Source organism: Hippopotamus amphibius, chromosome 9, assembly GCF_030028045.1.
Source record: "Hippopotamus amphibius kiboko isolate mHipAmp2 chromosome 9, mHipAmp2.hap2, whole genome shotgun sequence".
NCBI classification, from domain to species: domain Eukaryota; kingdom Metazoa; phylum Chordata; class Mammalia; order Artiodactyla; family Hippopotamidae; genus Hippopotamus; species Hippopotamus amphibius.
In genome coordinates, this window is record NC_080194.1 from 72,141,345 (window position 1) to 72,165,839 (window position 24,495).

At 39.2% G+C, this 24,495-nt stretch overlaps 2 protein-coding genes across 4 annotated transcripts in view; one reads left to right on the forward strand and one right to left on the reverse strand.

Annotated features, from left to right (window-relative positions):
• INTS4 (integrator complex subunit 4) overlaps positions 1 to 12,247 on the forward strand; it is a 123,731-nt gene extending 111,484 nt beyond the window's left edge. For both annotated transcript variants that reach the window (XM_057747867.1, XM_057747868.1), the window contains exons 22-23: positions 2,075 to 2,195; positions 5,994 to 12,247. In XM_057747867.1, coding sequence (XP_057603850.1) covers positions 2,075 to 2,195; positions 5,994 to 6,172 — 300 coding nt within the window. In that variant the 3' untranslated portion in view covers positions 6,173 to 12,247. The remainder of the gene's footprint in view (positions 1 to 2,074; positions 2,196 to 5,993) is intronic.
• Positions 1 to 24,495, reverse strand: part of AAMDC (adipogenesis associated Mth938 domain containing) — a 61,269-nt gene that overhangs the window by 14,667 nt on the left and 22,107 nt on the right. The window contains exons 3-4 of one of the 2 annotated variants that reach the window (XM_057747869.1): positions 14,324 to 14,419; positions 12,332 to 12,506 (exon numbers count right to left, since the gene is read on the reverse strand). In XM_057747869.1, coding sequence (XP_057603852.1) covers positions 12,366 to 12,506; positions 14,324 to 14,419 — 237 coding nt within the window. In that variant the 3' untranslated portion in view covers positions 12,332 to 12,365. Of the gene's footprint in view, positions 1 to 12,331; positions 12,507 to 14,323; positions 14,420 to 24,495 lie in introns of those variants that run through there. The other variant, XM_057747870.1, reaches the window with a different exon arrangement.

A 24,495-nucleotide genomic window follows, 5' to 3' on the forward strand; every position in this document is an offset into this window, starting at 1 on the left:
AGTTTTCTTTGGTCTCTCCCATGTATATAGGAGACATATTTGTTATTAAATTTCTGTTTGTTTTTCTTTTGTTAATCTTTTATTACAGCAGGGTCTCAGCCAAGAACCTAGAAGGGTAGAGGGGAAATTATTTTTCCTCCCCTACGGGGTTTTTTCCAATTTTTGGCTACTATAAAAAATTCTGCAATATACTTAAAAATATATATATATATACACATATATACACACACACACACGTGCGTGTATATATATATTTATATATGTATATAACTTATAAAGAATACTATGGAGAAGCCCTTAATTTGTAGACTGTGGCTGAGGAAAAGAAAGACTTTGTGGAGATATTGTTGCATCAGTGAGATCTGAAAGGATGATTAAGAGCAAAGGCTAGAGGTATTCCAGGCAGAAGGAATATGAATAAAAGTAGGGATGCAAACACCAGCAGTAAGTACAGAAAAATAGCCTGGAGTCAGGAGGGTTGGCTTCCCGGAAGAGAGTAAGGATGAATCAGGCCCTGAAGACAGTAATATTTGCCTATGGTGACAGTAGAGGGAAAAAAACCTTTTTCCCAGCAGGAATTATAAATCACGAGACTTACAGAGAACTAATTCTGAGCTGCCTATGAAGTTGTACTGCAGTTTTTTGTTTGTTTTCCCCTGTTGACTGAAAAAAAATGTACAGCCTAGAATTTGAGAGTTATGTTTTTTTTGGCGGACATTCTTAGAGCTTCAAGCCCAGGTGACAGCATCTCAGATAAGTGCTGAGAAAACTGTTCTGAAGAGAAAGGGGGGAAACCAGGATATATAGGAGTTTTTGCAACAATACGAGGTAGTCAGAACAAAAGATTACTGTTAATAAAAGAAAACTAGGTATCTCAAGTTAAGGAATTTAGCGCTTTTCTATGTATGGGAAGATACAAGGGTCTAGCTACACTTTAGAATTATTCAGAAAGTGTTAAAAAAGTACTGATGCACGGGCCTCAGCCTACACCAGTTAAATCAGAATCCTGAGAGTAGGGCCCATGAATACCAGTATTTTTTATTTAAGAGCTCATAGGTGATTGTAATGTGCAGTCAGGGTTGAGAACCACTATTTCACATTGTCCCTGGAAAAAGTTCACTGACCAGTTGAGCATAAATGCGATTGCAGGGAGATTGTTAGAGGATCATCTGCTAGACAGTACTGAAAAATCACCTTCAGAGTAGCTCTACTACATCCATGGCCAAACTGTTTGGATGCCTCTGCAGGCTGGGAGATGGGGAACTCGCTGCTTAATCGTGGGACAGCTTTGACAGTAGGAAAGCATTGTCCAGTTTAGCTCCCATGCCCAACACTTCTGGACAGATGAGATTATGGGGCAGGTGGGCTTTGAGACATGCCTCCCCAGAGTTTCAGAGTTGAAAGACCGGTGTGGTCCCTACTTTACCCCTATCAGTATATTCCCATAGCCCAGGACCTATGTGTTGCTAGGGTATGCTTCATTTGTTCATTTAGCTCGTTTGTACTCTGAGCAGTGTAATAGGCCCTCTACACAGATAGTTGTGAGGCTCCCCTGGGTGTCGAGGAGAGCTCTTTGGCAGCTTGTGAGATATGAAGAACTGGCCAGTGATTTGAGCAGATCCTTCATTGAGCACTGTCTCTGTAGAAAGAGATAAACAGCTTCCTAGTGGAGAGTTGCAGAACTGTTCTTAATACTCGGTAGTTGGTGATGGATGCTGGGACATGATATGATTCAGAGCCAGAGGAAGGAGAGTCATCCTGAGGGGGGTGCCTGCGAAGGCTTTTCACATCAGGATTAATATTTTAACCTATCCGTGTACTTAATAGAGGCACTTTATTCCGGTCACTCATTCACCATGAATTCAGGAAATACTTATCACACACTGCTTTGTACTGGGGAGAGGGCAGAGAGATTTCGACAGTGTTGTCCTCCCCTCCAGGAGCAGTTTCTTATGAAGGATAGTGTCATCTTATCTTTTCCTCCTGTTTTTGGGTTCACAGCAGATGTGACCAGCAATTTTGTTAAAAGCTCATGGCTCTTCTGCCTCTTTTTCTCATTTCTCTCACCTTTTAGGTCTTATATCCAGATGGCCAGGCTCAGATGATCCACCCTAAGCCAGCAGACTTTCGGAATCCTGGCCCAGGGCGGCACCGTCTTATCACTCAGGTGTACCTCTCCCACACTGCCTGGACAGGTAAGGAGTCCATGGGCCAAGGCATTTGTTTTTTTGTAGTTTGAAAAATACATGATTGGACCAGGCTTGCTGAGGTTTGGACTCGATTTCTTAAGAAGCTTAAAAACTCAAAGTAAAGAAAAAAAAAAAGTTGAAACCAGATACATTTAGACTAGTTTGATGCATTGCTTTGATTACACACGGCACAAGACTTTTTCAAAAGATAAAAAGGAGGTTACAATAGAATGGAGTCTCATGGAAAGAACCATGGGCTGGACACCAGGAGACTATTTTCTTATCCTAACAGTGCCATTGACTTGCTGTGTAAACTTGGACAAGCTACTTTCCCTTCTGAATCTGTTTCCTCACCTTCCAAATTAGGATAACAATTCTTTACTATTTAATTCTGAGGACTACACTGTCTGGAAATTAGATGGTTTTATATTTCTTACCAGAAATTTAAAATCACTCTTTTTGTATATGAACAATTCAGTTCATTCCCCCAGAACAAGTAAAATGACAACTGTTACTGCCTTTCCTACCCACGTGGGCTGGTTTGTGGGTAATGCAAAGTAAGGTGATTGATATTTTACCCTCCCATACAGCAGCTGAGTAGGACCTTGATAATTTGAGAAAAGACACAGAGGTTACATAAGTATTTTTCTTTCATTTGTAAAGAATAAAATGAGAGAATACAAATGCAAGACATTACATTTCCAAAGCATGTAAGGCTGCTTTGGAAACTGTAGAAAGAGACTCAGTCTGCAGACCTAAAATGTGGGAGAGAATTGGCCTCAGTGGTGTTGCCTAAGTCACTGAAGATGATTCAGAAGCATGGTTGTTACTGGAGAAGGTGTTCAATACCACCAAATTTGGTTTATTTTAGAAACAGGTGGATGCCTTGTGGAATTTTTTTTCACTGTATTTTTGAACACATGAGTATTTATTGCCAGTATTAATGGTTTTCCTTTATCAGGGCTGTTAGGTGGGTATAGACGACTTTATAAAATCTTCACAAAGAGGAAGTGGTGCTGTTGAATGTCAGGGCAGCCCCTTTGGGGGTCCGGTGGGCCTGGCAAAATTGAGGGAGCATCCAGCAGTGCTCTTACCAGAATCTGCCTCCCTGAGCATCCCTCAATCCATATCCCTGCTGCCTGGAATGTTCTGCACTGTTTGCCACAGTGCAAGTCCACAGGAAGGTAGAGTTCCTTATTCTAATCTCTTATGGTGAAGGGAGTCTACATATGGGGAAAGAAATTCTGTGGGATAGCATTGTGTTGCAGGGGCTGAGGCTGAGGGAGGCAAAACAGCATGTTAGAGCTCAGGAGAGCTTGCAAGGTTTTGAAGGGTATATTGACTTGCCTCTGGTCACACATCAGTCATTGCCTGAACCAGGCCTACAATTTGGGCTGTCCTGAGCCCGAAGAATTGTAATTCATCCAAGATCACCTCCTCCAAGAGGTTGCTACCTAGTCGCAATTACAAATCTCTATTTTAATCCTCTGCTCAGCGCTTACTAGTGTCAGATGTTTTCTCATTTGTTTATTGACTTTCTCTCCAGTTAGAATTTAGGCTCCTTGAGAGCAGGGAACTTGCTCATCATCTTTGTCTCTGTGTCTCTAGTACCTCCATATCCTGTGCCCCTAGTGCCTGACATGTAGTAGGTGCTCAACAAATAATGAAAACTGAATATAGGATTTTAAATTTGCACTTAAAGTTTATTTAATTCTTAGACAACTTTGTGGTGGGAATTAGTATTCTGCTCTTGATTTTATAGATGCATAAGTGGAGGCCTATGTAGCTGAATGGTGGCGCTGAGGCTGGCACGCAGATTTCCAAACTCCTAAACCCCTTGTTTTTCACTATACCATCCTCCCATCTGACCTGAAACACTAAAGTGAAACGTGTTCTCATTCACCTTCTTTCTCCTAATCCAGTTGATGGGGCCTGGTGTTGGTAAGGGGTCCTCCATCTAGTCCCTCAGCTCCCTACCAAGGGCCTCTCCTTTGGGAGACAGAATGCTGCCAGGTCACATAGACGAGTTTTCAAATTCTGCCTTACTTGCTGTGTGATCCTGAGAAACTTATTCAACCTCTCTGTCTCATTTTCTTATTTTAAAGATTGGAATAATAATATATATCTCATAAAGGCATATTCTTCCAAGCATGATAAACGGATTGCATGATTTGTCCCAAATGATCTTTTGTCTCTTTTTCCCACTGTCTCCTCCTCCTTGTTTTTTCTCCCTGCTCCCTTCCTCTGTTGGTTGTGGCTTGCATTGCCACTCTTCCCACATGTTGGTGTGGGAAGGCATAATGGCGAGGTGGGGTTTAGTCCTCTGACCTTACCGGGATTTAGCTCCCAAAAGTGCTGTGAGAGCCAGGGCTAGATTGTGGTTCAGCGTTGGCAATAGCCAACTAGGATGAAAAAGGAGCGCATAGTGGGAGAGCTGATACTGGAGCCTAGTGCTACTTTCATTACAGATACACGCAAGGCTGGTAAAAGGCCCCATGTTAAATGGTGATGCTGAGGCTCTTCCAGGGTTGGCTAGGTTGCTCTGGCTGCCGGCCAGCCTTTCCCTTCCTGGAGGACAGCAATCTAGTCTCTATTCTGATCCCTAGGGAGATGTCTGGAAGTAACAAGGAACACATCTGGGGAGGCATAGAGAAGTCCTGGGACCTCTGGCCTTGTTCATTTAGATCCACCCAGCCCTCATTCCTGCCCTCTAAACCCCTTAGCCTTGGGCTTATCTTTAATATTTGCACCTTTCATGAAATTAAGGAGATTACCCAGTCACACAAAATCAAGAAGGACACCCATGCTAGTGGTGTTCTTGGCCTCTGCACTTGCCCTTAGTCTGAAATCCTCTCCCCCTTCTTTACTGAAGCCACGTGGTTAAAAGAAAGATTAGTTGCCTCAGTTTATGAACTGAGCTCAAATTCTGTCACTGGTGTGGATTTGGGCAGTCACTTAGAACCTCTCAGAGCCTTGGGACTTTTTGGTGGTTGTGATAGTCTTTCTTTCATGGCGTGGCAGGGTGAGAACTCTTGAGGTTATGTGCTTGGCATAGAGCAGGTGCCCATTCCAAAGCCTTCCTGGGCTCCCTCCTCAATACTTCTTACAGACTCGAGTGTGCACTGTGCTCCACTGCAACTGTCTCTGCCTCTTCAGCCAAACAGCAACTTGAGGGCGGTCTTATTTATTTTGCTGGGGCCTGCCACCTGCAGACACCAGATTAGTATTGTAATGTCATTTCATGAAAGAACGGAAGGTTCATTAACGATTTTAGGTTCCTGTAATATATTCCTGTTCAGTAGTGAGAGTTTTCTGTCCAAACTATTTCCTAATGAAAGGCTTCTTCTCCACTAATGCAGTAGAGTCCAGTGTGCATGCAGCCCTCAGGCCTGAGATCAGCTGTGCAGAAAGAACGTGATTATCTGGGCACAAGAATTGGCCACATGCATGTACTTTGTGACCCTCTGTCTTGAGGCTGGAAGGCCTCTGTGTAAGAAGGGTTTTTAGCTTGCTCTCTGAGCATCTCAGCAGACATGGCTCTGAGCTTCAGGGAATCCAGGAGACCCAGGAGGAGGTGGCAGTGGCAGAGAAGCAGCAGCACATCTGCAGGCTTAGGAATAGCCTCACAATATTCAGGCTGGAAAAGTGTTTTTGTTTGCTTATGGGGGAAGGGAGGGATGCAGACAGATGAAAAAATGTTCTTGAAACCCTACTGCTTCCATCTTCGATGTTGCTTTTACTTGACATTTCATCCCAATTTCTAGGCATTACCCCATCATAGAGGATTTTTGTCTTCTTTTCTAGAACCGTGCCAAGTGGAAGTGAGGCTGCTGCTGGCCTACAACTCCAGTTCACGCATTCCAAAATCCCCTTGGATTGAGGGTGGTGAGATGTCCCCCCAGCTGGACACCAGCATCGAGGGCACCATCCCCTTCAGCAAGTCTGTAAAAGTTTACATAATGCCCAAACCCGCAAGGCGCTGAGTCACAAGCAATCTTTACAGCTGTGGCCTAGAAGGCCCTTCTTGGGATCAGAGTGAGCCAGAAGCCTGGAGCACTTCACCTGGAAATGGTATATAGGCATAAGGAGGAACATGTGACCCTTATAGTCTCATCTGGTATCAAACATTGGATAAATTATTTTGCATGAAGAAAACAAAAACCTTCAAGTCTATCCTCCCCGGCCCCCCCCCCCCCCCCCCCCGCACTCCTCCCTAGCACAGCCCCCAATAAAGTTGAGACACCAAGCTGTTCTAGTCCCTGGTCCTTAAAGAAATAGGTTCAACATTTATACTACATTCTTCAGGTGTGAAACAAAAAGATCCAATTTTCTAGCCACTTTCCAAAGAACCAGTTATTGGAGCCAGAATCTTATTTCTTAAAGCAATAGTCTGTTTGCCAGGGCCAACTCCAAAGCAGCTTTCACAGCTGTACTTTTTCACCACCGATAGTTCCTGAAGGGCCCTAGACTTTCATTATCTTGCAGAGAGTCTCCTTCCTTCACTCAGGCAGTAGCTGGCCAAGGACTGAATGAACAGCTGAAGAATTAATCATTCTCATCCCTCAGGGAAATTCTTGATCTTGTCTGCCATTATCCTTAGAACCAAAATATGAGAGAAGAGCCATATCTTAGAAGAGAAACCAGGATTATGGGAAAGAGGGATCCAGTGTAAGAAACAAAGTCATTTCCAGCTCCTTCTCTGATGACTCCAGTGTTAGACCTGCATATGAGTTAAAGGTGCAGCTGGGGTGTAAGAACAGTAAAGACTCTAAGAGATGTGAACCATGTGAGGGCCTGTGCTGTGTTCTCTACCTTCATTTAATCCTTGCTACAGCCAAGTGAGACTAAGAGGTTAAGTCACTGGTAGGAAAACTGTAATAATGCCTGTACTCATTCAAATCCAAGATGATTCCCAAGGCCTGAGCTATATACCACATCAGGAGAAGTATATGGAAAAGAACCTTCAAATTTCTCTGTGCTTAGTTTTCTCATCTGTAAAATAGAGATAATCATACCTTAAGGGTTGTTGAATAGGTTTAATTAAATAATGCTTGGCAGAATCTGAATCTGTGGCCAGCCTTGATCATATTTGGTACTCGGAAAGCTAATAAAAATAACAAGAGCATACAGTTACTCAGAGGCAGAGCTGGAATTTGAATTCAAGCATGTTTGACTTTTGGCTTTATACACCTAATGTGTGCCCAGGAGTGTTGTAAGCCCTTTATATGGATTAACTCATTTAATCCTCAGAACTACCCTGTGATGTAGGTACTGTTATATTTATTTTATAAACAAGACAATTGAAGTTCAGAGAATTTAAAGAAACCAGGATTATGGGAAAGAAGGATCCACTATAAGAAATAACATTTTCAACTACATTTCTGATGACTGCAGTGTTGGAGGTGGGATTTGAACCCAGGCAGTCTGGCTCCAGGAGGTTATAACTGCTATAGAGGGACTAAGGGAAGGAGATCACCTCCATGGGATTTACTTTTCTAGTGTGCTCGACTATGTGGTACACCTCAGTGATGTACCATCCGTGGGCTCTCGTGTGTCAACAGATGCCCTAAAGAAAATTGCCTGCCTTAGAGATAAAATGAATCTTAAAGCCAGGCTGAATCATACCATGGCCCTCATACAAGCACCTAATGATGATTATTGGGTTGAAGCACAGATGAAAACAACACCCATCTCTGCTAACTGAGCCTTTCATGCCATAGCTATAGCAAGCCTTCCAAGGGAAGAATATGCTGAATCCTTTTCAGATACATTACTCCTTTTATAAAAATCCTGTGTTATTCCCCATTTTACAGGTGGGGAAATTGAGACTTTGAGGTAATCTCTTTCTCCTCATGGGCAGGGACAGGATTTGATCCTAGGTTTTAAAACCCAAAATAGTACTTTCTGCACTAAATGTGGAGATACACGAAGGGGCAAATTTTGCCTTACTATCAGGATGAGTTTTTAAAAACTGTGTAAGAATTGAATGGGCTGCATTAGGAGATAACGAATTTCCCATGCTGGATATGTTCAAGCAGAAGTTGAGCAAGCTCCTGACAAGTTTGTTGTAAAGGAATTCAAGTATCAACCTTTTAAATTCCTTTTACTCTGGATTCTCTGTGAATTATAAGAATCTTGATTTTTCTGACAAAGACCTGGAAGGGAGCATAAAGATGGCTCCAGTGTGGCACCCTCATTTACAAGTGAATGTGCAAGCCAAGGGAGACTGAGTTAGTAGAAGCAGGTCTGGAACCCAGGCCTCTTAGTCTAATATGGTTTTCGTGATTCTAATAATGGTTTTCATGACAGAGGTGTGTTGTTCTGCCTTTTCAGTGGCCAACCATGTACCTCGTCAAAGCCAGAAACTGTGTCACAAACCAGGCATCAAGTCCTTTAGATTCTGCTTCCTTAAAAGTTTCATTCCCCTTCTTGACTCAATGTTTCTGTCTTCATGCGGCCTTCATCATCACTCGTGAGGTATGGAATTAGTTTCCATACCCTAGGCAAGTTTCTGCTTGCCTCTAGTCTTGCCCCCTTCAGTCCACTCTTCACATAGCTGCCAGAATAATCTTTCTAAAACCTGGATCTGATCACACCGTTCCCCTGCTTAAACCCCTTTAAGTGGGTCACTTCTGGCCCCAGGATGAAGTCTAAACTCCTATTCTTGAAGGCTCTTCATGCCCCTGCTGTCCTCTCCAGCCTCATCCTCCGTGTCCCAGTCTCTGTACTTCTCCAGCTGTAGAGGATTTTCTGCAGTAATATCCCAGTTCATACTGTGCTCTCTCTTGCCTCACACCTTCGCATTTGCTGAGCCCTGGAATGTGCTCTTCAGATTGTCTCCTGTGGTTCCTTTCTTTCTTCAGGACTGAGCTTCATTCTGGTACCTATCTGTGTCTCCTGTGGGCTTGGTGTATTGCACAGCCTCTTATACATTCTTCAAGCATAGTATTTATTGCAGGTTCACAAATGCCAACCCCTGAAGCAGGTAGGCAGGGGAAAAAAGGGATCAAGTGGCTTTGTCAATCTAATAAATGCATCTTAGGTGATTTTCATGAATGTATTTTTCAAAATTATGAAAAATAATAATCCTTGTACAAATTAAAAAAGGGGTGTGTGTCTCAAGTGGCCTGGAGGAAGATAATAGAGACTTGAAGAGTCAGCACATTCTGTCAGAAGAAGGCAGTTGTTGTTCAGCTCCACTCAGTTGTTCATACGTATGGACCTGGTGATGTCATATTTCCTAATTCTTCCAGAAAAGCCAGAAGCCTACATTTTCATGTGAAAAATATCCATGTTAAAAGTTTTGGTAACTAAAGTAAATGTTAAAATTACTCTGAGACAAACAAAATCTGTCTCCAGGTAGATTTGTGCCAGTTTGCAACTTTTGCATCGTCACTGTATGTTTACATGTCTGTGTCTTCCAACTAGTCTATGAATAGCTAGACAGTAAGAATGTCTGTGTTGTATCCTCAGCATAGCTCCTGGCACGTACCAGGCAAGGAAAGAACGAATGAGTCCATGAATCCAGAGCAAGTTTAGCAGTGCCCTGACATGCTGCAAAAGCCAGCCCTGAGAGTTAAGTTTCTGAAAGGACTTTATATTTGGCTTTGACGTGATTGACCTCAGCAAACAAAATTATGGGGAAGGTACACACCTAGCACTTGGCAGACTTCTTGTCTTAGGAACTGCTCAAGCTAGAAGAAATTAAGTGTGGGCAGAGTGAGGGCTGTGCAAGCAACTTACAAACTGAATCAGAGGGTTTAATGATTAAGACGTGGTACTAAGTATAGTGTCATGGAAAAAGAGCTTCTCTCCAGGCTGTACAAATTTCCAGTATTGACCATGCAGAACAGATTCAGAAGTAGGGGATGTTTATTAGCAGGTTCTATGCAAAGTTTAATAACCTCACTGCCAGGTACTTCTGTCTCTAAGAAGTTTGTACTAAGTTCTGTTTAATGTAGAGACAACTCACTTAGGAACACTGATTACACCCACACCTAATTCAACACCCACTAGAGCTGTCTCATCTTACATTTGACAAAAAGGTTTTTTTAATTGCATCAACCAGAGAAACAGAATTTTATCAAACATCCCTCCTAACTATATAAATGTCTGGTTTTATGAGCTGAGGGAACTGAGATCTAGAAAGATCCTGTCATCTGACAAATGGCTGGTTGTAGAAAGGGCACTGAGCAGGACCTTCTCAGACCTCTAGGCTGAGTGTCAGGTCTGTGAGGATTTCTCTCCCACGGGCCTCCTAAGGTGGTAGAAAGAAGTCACGACACAGCATTGGGTTCTAATCCTGCCTTTGCTGCTGTCTTGCTGGTGAACTGGGAAAGATCACTTTCCATTCCAGTGGTCTTGGCTCATCTTTTCTGGCCAAGTCACATCTTAAGTTGCTCTTCAGTCTGTGGATTGGCTGTCCTGAGGTCAGATGCCCAGTGGGGCCAGTCAGGTAATAGGATCATTTGGAGCAAAAACCAGCTTTCTGGGCTGTGGCTTCAGCAAGGGCTGGGGTGGAGCAATTTTATTTAGTTATGGCCATGATAGATACCATCCCTAGTAAATGTTTAGTTAAAGAGTTCCCAAATGTTTGGTGAATAAATGAACCTCTTCTTCTTGTTCTTTAAGACTTGTGTTATGTCCTTAGTGATGTCTTCCCTAATTTTCCTCCCATTCTGGTAGGATAAGTTAGTCCATGCTTTGTGCCACCACTCTGGACCTTGTAACTATTATAATGTTAACACACTGTATCATTATTGTCTTGTTTATTTGTTTCTCTTACATAACTCCTGAGGGCAGGAACTGTAACTTATTCATTCTTGTACCTCTAGGATCTAGGGATAATTGGCCCTAAGACTATTAGTAAGAAACTCTCAGTAAATGAGTATGAAAGAGAATTACCGAATAAATGAGTGAGAGAATAGAGTAGATAATTCTTTTGGGCTCCAACATTCTATGAATCTATGAAATAATAAGCTGCTATATTAAGAAACATAAAATGAGACCAGTTAGCTTTACATAGCTGCCCCATTAGGAGAAAGATAATGACAGTGGTTTCAATTTATTGAGTCCGTACTACATGCCAGGCAGTGTGCTAAGACTTTGTATGAATTACCCCGCTTAACACCTACAGTAACTCCAGGTACTAATATTATCCCTGTCTGACAGATGAGAACAGTGAAACTCTGAGAGATTAAATAAATGCCCAACAAGTGAGTGACACTGAAAGCCACAGTTCAAAGTCAAGGCTATCTGACAACCAAAGCCGATACTCATAACTCTTCAAAGAGGGAGAAAAATGAAAACTAAGGTAATGCTGATAACTAGTATAATTCTATCAGTCTATTCTAAGGCTTCACAAAGACCATCTGGCATTTAATAGTACAAAAGCTGTCCATGCCAGTAGGGGCCATTAAAAGGCATTTAGTCCAGCCCCATGATTTTATAGTGAGGGAATCTGAGGCAGAGAGAACTGTCTGGCAAGGCCCAGGCTTAGCTAGTAGAACAGCCTGCCTAGAATCCTAGTATCAAGACATAGCTCCTTTTACTGTTATTGGAGTGTTCCCTCAGTTCATTCAGGGCTCTGCTTATATGTCATCGCACAAAGAAACTTTCCCTGAGAACATATCTGAAATAGCTCCTATCACTCTATTTCTTATCTTGCTTTATTTTTCTTCATAACAGATTCTTACATTATATATTTGTTTACTTGTTTATTTTGACCATTAGAATATAAGCCTCATGGGCACAAGACTTTTATTACTGTTTCCCTGGAGCCTATAGCAGGCCTGACATATAAAGTACTTAATAAAAATTGGTTGAATTGACAACTAAACATTCCAAATGTGATTGCAATGTGATTTTAATGCACTGAAACTTTTCTTTGGCCTTCAAACTTCAATCAGAAGGCTTTCTTTATTTTTGCCTATTTCTGGCCTAACATTTGCCACTGCATTAAACTTTGGTAAACATCTGTCTCCTCCCGTGATTTTCAACACCCCCCCCCCAGCCCCCAGGACAGGGACCTTGCCTAAGTCATCCATGCATCCCAACGCCTAGCACAGGACCTGGCATAAGCAGCTGTTCAAAAGTGCTTGGGGAGCTGGAGTGGACAGTGGTAAGAGTGACAGTCACAGGCATCATTGCTTAGTGATTTATTCTCTTAAGGCTCCATCAGCAGGTGGAGTGGAAGACCCCTCCCACCCTGATGCCTTGAGTAACCAAGGCATTATACTCCTTCACTGCCTGCTCTGTCTGGAGGACCCGTACATCAATGCCTTTTTTCTTGAGGTACTCCACAGTTGATGGGGGTACCTGGGAAGAAGGAAAAAGATGAGTAAATCAGGGGGAAAGGCCCCCAGGGTTTCCTTTCCTGCTATGAGGTAAAAATATTCTACAGAATTGGACAGTGACAACTGTCACTCCTCAGTCACCCAGTGTGTCACCAGTCTGGAATTTGGCAGTGAGCCCCAAGGAGTCGAAAAAGCTTCTAAAGAGTTAACAGAAATATCATGAAATATGTGCAAAGAGCTCAAGTGAAATGGAAACTGGAAAGAGCATGGATTTTGGAGTTAGACAGTCTTGAATTTAAGTCCTTACTAGCAGTGTGACTTTGGGTAAGTGAATTTAACTTCTCTGAGCCTTTGTTTCCATGTGTGTAAATAGGAATAATAATATCTAGCTCACAGGGTTGGTATGAGAACAAATTCAGCTAAGGTATGTAAAATGTCTAGCATGTAAATGTGAAATGTTTTGAGTCAGTCCAACCTGACTCTAAATTCTAATTTTGCCATGTACTAACCAAGAGACCTTTTGAAAGTCTCTCAACTGCAACTTCCACCCCTAAAAAGGGGATAATAATACTTAAAATCACAGGGTTGGTGTGAGGGTGAAGTTTTATGAATGTACATATACTGCAGCTCAAATGTCATCTCAGAAAGGCCTTTCTTGACCACTCCATTTAGAGCAGGCCCTCATAAGTCACCATTTTCTTCACAGCATTTATTATAATCTGAAGTTATCTACATTTTTATTATCTGTAAAGGCCATGAACCTTGTTTGTCATGTTTATCTTGTTGTCCCCAGGACCTAGAAGAGTGTCTGACCCATAGAAGGTGCTGAATAAATATTTGTAAATCACTTTATATGAAAGATTCTCAATAGTCTCAGCTATTATTGGATATTTTCTCAACTCTGGCTTTTCCTCAATATTATTTTAAATAGATTTTAATTAGACTCTGCCTTGTCAGAAGGAGCTCTGAGTGAAATGTTTTTTGAAATGCCCTATATTACTTTTTTCTATGTTTGAACAATTTTATAACAACAGTAGCTTTACAGATAGGAATCATTTTAATGGAGGAAAAAATTAGGTTAAACTAAAAAATATAAATAAAGGGCACCTCCATCAGTAGGGAGCTGGATTTTAGGACATCTATATAAAGGACAGAATGAGGTAGATCTCTATAAACTCATGTGAAGGTCTGTCCATAATGCAATAATGTAAGTGAATAAAAAGTTACAGAATAATATGTATAGTGTGGTCCTCTTTATGTAAAAACATGTATATCAGTATGTATAAGTGTATATATTTGCACATGCATAGAGAGGGAATTGGAGCAGTTATACATCAAATGTGGAGACTGGGAAGTGGAAAATTTTCACCTTTTTATTTCTACATTTCTGCATTGACTCTTTTACAACAAGCATGTACTGTTTCTGTAAGTACAATTAAAATTAAAAAAACTTTTCTTTTCTGAAGGGTAAAAAAGCTTAACTTGAATGTGCCCAAGGAAAGAAAAATTAAAAGTACTGTAAAAATGGAAAGTACTGTAAAAACCTAAAGAGACAAATATTGATAGCTATAGATCTTAAGAAATTCCAGGACTGAGGAATTTCTGAAAAAGTTGAAACAACACAGGCCTGTGGTTAGGTAGAGACTGGAGAGTCCAACCCTGAAGAGGAAGAGTAGTGCACAGCCACTGTTTTATCCTGGGCCATCCACTGGCTTAGCAAAATGCGGGTGCATGATATATAGAGATGAACTTCCAAGAAGGACATATCTCTAAGGTTAAGATCTGTGAGATTACCAATTAGCAAAGGTCCTCAAGAATGCTATGCTCACCAATACCTACCTTCAAGGCCTCACTCATCCCTCGGCCAATCACAAGGATCTGCACACCCTTCTCAACAACCTCCTCCACATCTGCAGGCTGCACACCAGGAGAATGCTGGACATGGAAAGAAAAAGTATACTAGCTATCTGCTCGTTTAATCTTTCTTTGCAGTCAGCATTCTTGTGAGAGTCATTCATTCACCTATTCATTCACTGAAGAAATGTTTACTGAGGTTTACTCTATGCCAAGCATCATTAGGGCCCTGGGAATAGCAGAAGATACAGTGCTGCCCTATGGAGCTCTAAGTCTATTAAAAAATATAGAAGACTACAAAGAAATTTCAGTAGTTTTACAAGTGTTACAAAGAAGCAAGTTCAGGTGTTGTGAGAACATAGAGAAAGGGCACCTAATTCAGACCTGGGGAGTCAGGGCAGGGGGTCAGGAATGACACCCCAGAGGAGGTGACTTTTAAGCTGAGACCTAAAGGACAAACAAGAATTGGCCAGGTTAAAGGAAATCAGGGGAACAAGGCACACCAAACACAGGGAATAGCATGCCCTAAGGCTCAGAGGAAAAAGCAATCTAGTGAACTAAAATTAGTTCCATATGACTGGAGTGTAAATGACAGGTGAGTGGAAAGAGATGAAGCAGAAGAAAGCACCTGCACACCATGCCAAAACTTGGGAAGCTCCATACTGTTTTGTTTTTTTCTTTTGAGCCCCTTCCCCACTTAACTCCAGGAACGCTTTGATGATTTAAAACCTACCTATCACTCTGTGAAGTCTTTCCAGATTCTCCCAGGGATATTTAAGGTAAGGTATTTAATGAACATTAATCCAACATTAAAGGATGGTGGCTTCTGAACTGCTTCCACATCAGCAAAGGGGATACAGGAGTTAAAGTTTGGTAAATACCAGCCCAACTACTAAGGAATGAATAAATATGAGTGGAAAATTGTCATGGAAGACATGCTGTTCTAACTGCATCTTGAAGTATGAGTAGGAAGGAGTATGCCTTGATGCAGTGGTTCTAGGGAAAGAGCTGCTGAATATACTAAGAAAACAACAAATGTCCCAAAGAAAGAAGGGTTTTTCAGTCTAGAAAGCTGATGGTTTAGAGGAGATAGGATTGAAATTTATTTATAAAAGGTATAAGAAGAACAAATATGAGAATTTTTATTAAATCCTAGAATAATATCTTACATGTTTACAGTTGCAGTTTTCATATTAACACCTATAGAATGATCTGCATAATAGTAGCACAAAAGCATCCATTCTCCTTGTTTTGTAGATAAAGAAACTGAAGCTCACAAAATACATACACATTAGCCAAGCTGACACAAATACTAAGTAGTAGAGTTGGGATCTGAACAGAAACATGTTTACCTTCTGGCATAATGCAATTTATTAGAATACTATAACCTAGGGAGCAACTTTCTTGAAACTTGAAGGAACTAACCCTAATGACCACATAGAGTTGTGCTTAAACCCAGTAACTAGCCCATTATAGGCACACAATAATTGTGATTTTAAGTGTAACCTGAATCTTCCCTACAGCAGTCCTCTGCCTCCACCTCTACCTCCCATACACACATGAGCTAAAAAAACCAATAAAGGAGACAGAATGAAGTATTAAAAAATACTTGATTAATCCCACTAAAAAGGCAGGAATGAAAAACATGAGGACAAACAGAAAACAAATAGCAATATGTTAACACTTAAACATAACTGTAGCAATAATTAACTTTAAGTAGACTAAATAGTTTAATGAAAGGCAAAGATTGTCTAAGTTAAAATGCAAGACCCAACTAAACACTACTTACAAGGTATATACTTTAAAGACATAAGTTGAAAGTAAAAGGATGAAAAAATATATAAAATGCAAACACTAAGAAAGCTGGTGTGGTATATTAATATCAAGATAGAAAGTATTACTAGAGATGAGTTTCATCTCATGACACTTCAAGGATCAATTCATTAAGAAAAACATAGCAGCCCAAATCTGTACACTCTTAGTGAAAAGGCTACAAAATATATGAAAACAAAAATAATAGAACTAAGGAAAGAGACAAAACCACTATAGTTGGAAATTTTAACAACTTTCTCTCAACAGTTGATAGAACACATAGACAAAAAGTCTCATTAAGGAAATGAGAGGTTTTAGCAACACTTATCAGTTAATTTGACCTAATAGAAATTTATAGATTACTATACCCAACAACTGCAGAATACACATTGTTTTTTCAAGTGTACAAGGAATAGTCACTAAGACCTTATGCTGACATGTTTCAGTAAATTTCAAAGAAATGAAATAATAGAGATATGATACCTGACAAAATAGATTTGTTGATGTTTAGAAAAGCCATAAATCATTGGAAATTGAGCAACAAAGTATTTTGAACTAAAGGATAAAGGAAAAATACATCAAAATTTGTGGAATACACCTATATAATGCTTTTAGGCAAATGTATCACTTTAAATACTTATAATAGAAAAAAATGGTCTAAAATCAATGTTGTAAGCTTTCACCTTAAAAAGATAGGAAAAAGGAAGCAAATCATATCCAAAGTAAGCACAAGACAGATAGTAATGAATATATGTGTGTAAATCAGTGAAATGGGAAACAAATGATAGAGAAAAATCAATGAAGCAACAAGTTGGTTCTTTGAAAAGATTAATAAAATTGAAACCATTGTAAGACAGGAAAAAAAGGGAAGACACATGTCATAAATATCAGGAATGAAGGGGACATCACTACAGATCATACAGACAGTAGAAGAATATTTTAAAAATTGGGAATAACTTTAATAAATATGACAATTTAGAAGAAATGGACAGATTTTTAGAAAGACAACATTAAAAATACAAAAAGACGCAGAAAATCTGAATAGTCCTATACATGTTAGAAGTTGAATTTATAATTTAAAATGCTTCCACAGAAAAAATTCTAGACACATATGATTTCAGTGGTGAATCTATTTTATACATTTAATGAAAATCCTCAATAAAACATTAGCAAACCCAAGGTTGGTTCAACATTTTAAAAATCAGCATAATTCACCACAAAGAAAAAGTATGTAATCATGTCAAATGATGCATAAAAACCATTTAATGAAGTTCAGCATGTATTTATGATTAAAAAAACAAACCCTAAGAAAACTAAACTAGAAAAGCCAAGATATGGAAGGAACCTAAATGTCCATCAACACAGGACTGGATAAAGAAGAAGTGGTGAAAAAGCTTTTGACAAAACTCAACGTCCATTTATGATAAAAACTCTCCAGAAAATGGGCATAGAAGGAAATTACCTCAACATAATAAAAGCCATATATGACAAACCAACAGCCAGCATCATTCTAAATGGTGAAAAACTGAAAGCATTCCCTCTAAGGACAGGAACAAGACAAGGGTGCACACTCTCACCGCTACTATTCCACATAGTTTTGGAAGTTTTAGCCACAGCAATCAGAGAAGAAAACAAAAGAAATCCAAATTGGAAAAGAAGAAGTAAAATTCTCACTCTTTGCAGATGACACGATATTATACATAGAAAACCCTAAAGAAGCTACCAGAAAACTGCTAGCACTAATCGATGAATTTAGTAAAGTAGCAGGATACAAAATTAACACACAGAAATCTCTTGTGGTCCTATACACTAACAATGAAAGAACAGAAAGAGAAATGAAGGAAACACTCCCATTTACCACTGCAACAAAAAGAATAAAATACCTAGGAATAAACCTGCCTAACTAAGGAGGCAAAAGACCTGTATGAAGAAAACTATAAGACACTGATGAAAGAAATCAAAGATGATACAAACAGATGGAGGTACATACCATGTTCTTGGATTGGAAGAATCAACATTGTGAAAATGACTATACTACCCAAAGCAGTTTACAGATTCAACGCAATCCTTATCAAATTACCAATGGCATTTTTCACAGAACTAGAACAAGAAATTTTACGGTTTGTATGGAAATGCAAAAGACCCCAAATAGCCAAAGCAATATTGAGACGGAAAGATGCAGCTGGAGGAATCAGGCTCCCTGACTTCTAACTATACTACAAGCCTACAGTGATCAATACAGTATGGTACTGGCACTAAAACAGAAATATAGATCAATGGAACAGAATAGCCCAGAGATAAACCCACGCACATATGGGCACCTTATCTTTTACAAAGGAGGCAAGAACATACAATGGAGAAAAGATAGCTGGGAAAATTGGACAGCTACATGCAGAAGAATGAAATTAGAACACTCCCTAGCACCATACACAAAAATAAACTCCAAATGGATTAAAGACCTACATGGAAGGCCAGACACTATATAATTCTTAGAGGAAAACATATGCAGAACACTCTATGAGATAAATCAAAGCAAGATCCTTTTTGACCCATCTCCTAGAATAATGGAAATAAAATCAAAAATAAATAAATGGGACCTCATGAAACTTAAAAGCTTTTGCACAGCAAAAGCAATCATAAGACAAGAAAGCAACCCTCAGAATGGGAGAAAATATTTGCCAATGAAGCAACTGACAAAGGATTAATCTCCAAAATATACAAGCAGCTCATGCAGCTCAATATTAAAAAAGCAAATAACCCAATCCACAAATGGGCAGAAGACCTAAATAGACATTTCTCCGAAGAAGACATGCAGATGGCTAATAAGCACATGAAAAGATGCTCAACATCACTAATCATTAGAGAAGTGGAAGTCAAAGCCACAATGAGGTATCACCTCACGCCAGTCAGAATGGCCAACATCAAAAAATCTAGAAACAATAAATGTTGGAGAAGGTGCAGAGAAAAGGGAACCCTCCTGCACTGTTGGTGGGAATGTAAACTGATACAGCCACTATGGAAAACAGTATGGAGGTTCCTTCAAAAACTAAAAATAGAACTACCATATGACCCAGCAATCCCACTGCTCGGCATTTACCCTAAGAAAACCATAATCCAAAAAGAAACATGTACCACAATGTTCATTGCAGCACTATTTACAATAGCCAGGACATGGAATCAACCTAAATGCCCATCAGCAGATGAATGGATAAAGAAGATGTGGCACATATATACAATGGAATATTACTCAACCATAAAAAGGAATGAAATTGAGTTATTTGTAGTGAGGTGGATGGACCTAGAGTATGTCATACAGAGTGAAGTAAGCCAGAAAGAAAAACAAATATCATATGCTAACTCATATATATGGAATCTAAAAAAAAATGGTACTGATGAACCCAGTGACAGGGCAAGAATAAAGATGTAGATGTAGAGAACGGACTTGAGGACATGGCGGGGGGTGGGGGGTGGGGTGAAGGGAAAGCTGGGACGAAGTGAGAGAGTAGCATTGACATGTATACACTACCAAAAGTAACATAGCTAGTGGGAAGCTGCTGCATAACACAGCGAGATTAACTCAATGATGGGTGATGACTTAGAGGGCTGGGATAGGGAAGGTGGAAAGGAGTCATGGGAGGGAGGGGATGTGGGGTTATATGTATAAATACAGCTGATTCACTTTGTTGTACAGCAAAAACTGGCACAACAGTGTAAAGCAATTATATTCCAATAAAGAGCTTTAAACAAAAAAAGTGGTAAACGTATACAGTGGAATATTACTCAGCCATAAAAAGAACGAAATAGTGCCATTTGCAGAGATGTGGATGGACCTAGAGACTGTCATACAGAGTGAAGTAAGTCAGAAAGAGAAAAATAAATATAGTATAATATCACTTATATATGGAATCTAGAAAAATGGTAGAGATGAACTTATTTGCAAAGCAGAAATAGAGTCACAGATGTAGAGAACAAACTTATGTTGTGCACCTGGAACTAACATAGCATTGTAGGTCAATTATACTTCAATAAAAATAAATAATAATATTTAAAAAATAAACTAGAAGGGAAAAACTTCCTTAGGTAAAGGACATCAAAGAAAAACCTACAGCTAAACATTAAATATAATGTTGAAATATTAAACATTTTCCCCAAAAGATTGGACATCATAATTTACTTCCTTATTATTTCTTGGACCTGTCCATTCCTCTGCATTTCAACTGCCACTACCCTGGTCTAAGCTGCCATTAGACCAGGGTAAAAAACTTCTTTTTTTTTTTAAGATTTGTTTTTTTTTTAATGTGGACCATTTTTAAAGTCTTTATTGAATTAGTTAATATTGCTTCTGTTTTATGTTTTGTTTTTTGGCAGCGATGCATGTGGGATCTTAGCTCCCTGACCAGGGATCAAACCTGCACCTCCTACATTAGAAGGCGAGAGCTTAACCACTGGACCACCAGGGAAGTTCCTGCCATTACTTTTTATTTAGCCTTTTGCAGTAACTTTCTAACTGGTCTCCATAAAACCATTTTAGCCCTTTCCAATTATCCATTCTTCAGATTATACTAAAGGAATCTTTTCAAAACACAAATCCATTCAAGTCACTCCTCTGCTTAATAGCATTCAGTGGCTTCTCATTGCCCTTAAAATAACTGCCAAACTCCTTAACATGGTCTGTAAGTTCCCAGCTGCCTCACCAGTCTCACTGCATATCACTTTCTTCATGTTCTAGCAGGAAAAGAGTTTGGCATTTTCTTTAAAAATGTGCCTAGGCAATTTAGCATTCACATACCTGAGTATTTATCCTAAAGAAATGAAAACTCACATTCACACAAAAACCTGTACATGAACATTCATAGCAGTTTTTTATTGGGGGTGGGAGGAGGCACTGTTAACTCTTATTTTCTAAACTTAGAAGCAGCATATCCTACTCTAGATTTTTTTTCCAGTTTTATTGAGATATAATTGACATACAGCACTGTATAAGTTCAAAGTGTAGAGCATGATTTGACTTACATATATCATGAAATGATTACCACAATAAGTTTAATTAACATCCATCATCTCACATAGATACCAAAAAAGAAAAAATTTCCCTTGTGATGAGAATTCTTAGGATTTAGTCTCTTAAAAACTTTCATATATATGGTACAGCACTGTTAAGTATAGTCATCTGTAGCAGCTTTATTTGTAATAGTTCCAAACTGAAAACAACCCAAATGTTCCTCAACATACTGTGTTATACTCCAACAATGGAATACTACTCAATAATAAAAAAGGAACAAATTATCAATACCTATGATAATATGGATGAAATTAAAACATATTATGCTAAGTGAAAAAAAGCAAGTTTCAAAAGACTATATACTGTATGATTCCATTAGTATGACAAATAAATGTAACGTGTATTAGGTCAATTGGCAAAATATTAATAAGGTCTGTTTATTAGATAATAGTATTGTATCAGTGTTAATTTCCTGATTTTCATTACTGTGTTGTAAGAGAATGTTCTTGTTTTGGAGGGAAATACACACAGGTATTTAGGGAGTAAAGGGATAGAATATCTACAGCAGTTCAGAAAAAAGTCTACTGGAGAAGAGGATGATAAAAATATATAATAAACAACATTTAGATCTGGGTAAAAATGAGAATTCTTTCTAATATTCATGTAACTTTTCTTAAGTCTGAAATCATCTCAAAATAAACAGCTTAAAAAAATATAGTATTGGCAGGTTATAGATTAGCGGGAAGAGACCACATATAGGTACACATATGTACTCACTGCTTCCTGATTTATTTAGCCAATGAAACAAAGTTTAGGAGAAGCCAGGTGGCTACACAAAGCAGGAGAAGATGCAGCACATCTTTGCTGGCTTTCTCTATGTCTCATGATTCCCTATGGGGTGTACAACTATTTCTGAGACTCTTCACTCAGGGAGTGTTCCAGAGCTGATAATATAGCCAGTCTCTCACACACCTTTTTATATTCTGACTTACTTCATCAGCATCTTCCTAAGGAATTTATACTAAGACTATATGAGATCACACTTAAGGGAATATCAGAGTGTTCTAAATTAGAACACCTGCATGTTAAAGAGTGATCCAAACTGATCAGCAGCAAGGGTACTTCCTCATCGTGGGAGAGGTTGCAGAGCTAGTACCAGGCAGCTCTGAACAGTATCTCTGCCTCCAGCTTTCCGTATTCTCCCCAAAGATCAGAAGACATTGGGGGAGATTAGATTCTTTATCTCTAAAGTAATTTAGGTTTATACATTTTAAAAAGGTGGAACAAAAATGGAGATACTTTTTCACTTGATTATAATAATTAGTTCTTAAAGAATGTTATCTATAAGACGATTGGATTAGATGCCCTTTTTAGTTCCACAGCTCTGTGATCAATCCTAGAACCACCCTGAGCTGAACAATTACAGTATGAAGAATTTAACATTTTTTTTCTGGGACAATGACCAAGGTAAATATTTAACAGAATTACAAATCAGGGTTGGAGAGCTTTACCTGCCTTAAGTAAATGCATTTATCTGAAATACTGAATGATTCCTTCATTTAACAAAGAATAGCATCTGCTTTGAGAAGCACCATGATCCCCAGGCTGTAAGAGCTCACATTCTAGTATAAGGAAACAAGGCCACTGCTCAATGAAGTGAAAGGTCACAAAAGATAATCTGGAGATTCAGAGACTGGAGACTGCCGGAGCCCATCAGAGTTGCTGGATAAGTGGAACTCAGTTTGGCTGCTGCATGCTTTACTGCAGGCCCAGGGTGTCATGTACAGAGACGTGAAAGATAACTGCAACAGTCTGTGGATCCAGGCCTTGGGGGTTTACTCACAGCCTAGTGCAGAGGCCTGTGACTGGAGCATCAGCCTATTATTGAGGCATCCTCACCCTGCCACCAGCTCCCCCTCTGCTTCTTCCAATCCCTCCTGGCAAACTACTAAGGCTCTCTTCCCTGAGTGTCTGATTCTGTTCCACTTTAAGAGGCTTTCCATAATATGTCAATCTTATGGAAATCTTATTGTTTTCTCTTGGAGGAAAGGTATTAGCATCTTTTCATGTGTCTGTTGGACATACGTATGATTTCTTTGGAAAAATGTATATTCAGGACCTCTCTCCAATTATTAATTGGGTTATTTGTTTTTTGGTGTTGAGTAGTCTCAGTTCTTTGTATATTTTAGATATTAAGCCCTTATTAGATACATTGCAAATATTTTCTTCCAAAGTCTGTTGGTTTTGTTGTTAGCGTCCTTCATTATGCAAAAGATTTTTAGTTCGATGTAGCTACATCAGGGAAATACAAATAAAAACTGCAATGCAATATCACCTCAGATCGGTCAGAATGGCTATTATCAAAAAGATAGCAAATAACAAGTGCTGGCGAGGATATGGAGAAAAGGGAACCCCGTATGCTGTTGGTGTGAATGTAAATTGGTACAGCCACTATGGAAAACAGTATGGAGGTCCCTCAAAATATTAATAATAGAAGTATCATACAATTCAGCAATTCCACTTCTGTGTATTTTTGCAAAGAAAATGAAAACACTAAAAGAATGAAATCTTCCCATTGCGACAGCATGGCTGTAACTAGAGGATATTAAGCTAAATGCTATAAGTCAGACAGAGAAAGACAAATACTGTATGATTTCACTTATATGTGGAGTCTAAAAAAACAAAACAAATGAACAAACAAAACAGAACAGAAATTAGACTCATAGACACAGAGAATAAACAGTTGGTTGCCAGAGGGGAGGTGGTGGGGGAGATGAGTGAAATAGGTGAGGGAGATTAAGAGGTACAAACTTACAGTTACAAAATAAATGAGTCATGGGGATGAAATGTGCAGCACGGGGACTATAGTCAATAATAGTGTAAATACTTTGTATGGTGACAGATGGTAACTAGACTTATTGTGGTGATCATTTTGTAATGTACAGAAATATCAAATCATTATGTTCTGCCCCTGGAACTTGCATGGTATTGTAGGTCAATTATACTTCAATCAATAAATCTGTCTACTGATATAGTAAAACACAACAACAAAATGCAATGCATGTCCAAAAAAAAAAAAAATGCAATGATCCCTGATTGGATCTTGGGTTGGAAAGAAAAGCCAGCTATAAAAGATATTATTTTATTGGAACAATTCTTATAATCTGACTATGGAGTTGATGTTATTTAATATTACATAAATGTTGAATTTCTTGAGTGTTAACACTATGATTATGTAAGGCAGAATGCCTTTGCTTTATTAGATACATGCTGAAGAATTCAGAGTCAGTACTTACTTCCAAATGATTCAGCAAATATAGTTATTCAGAGAAAGAGAGACAAA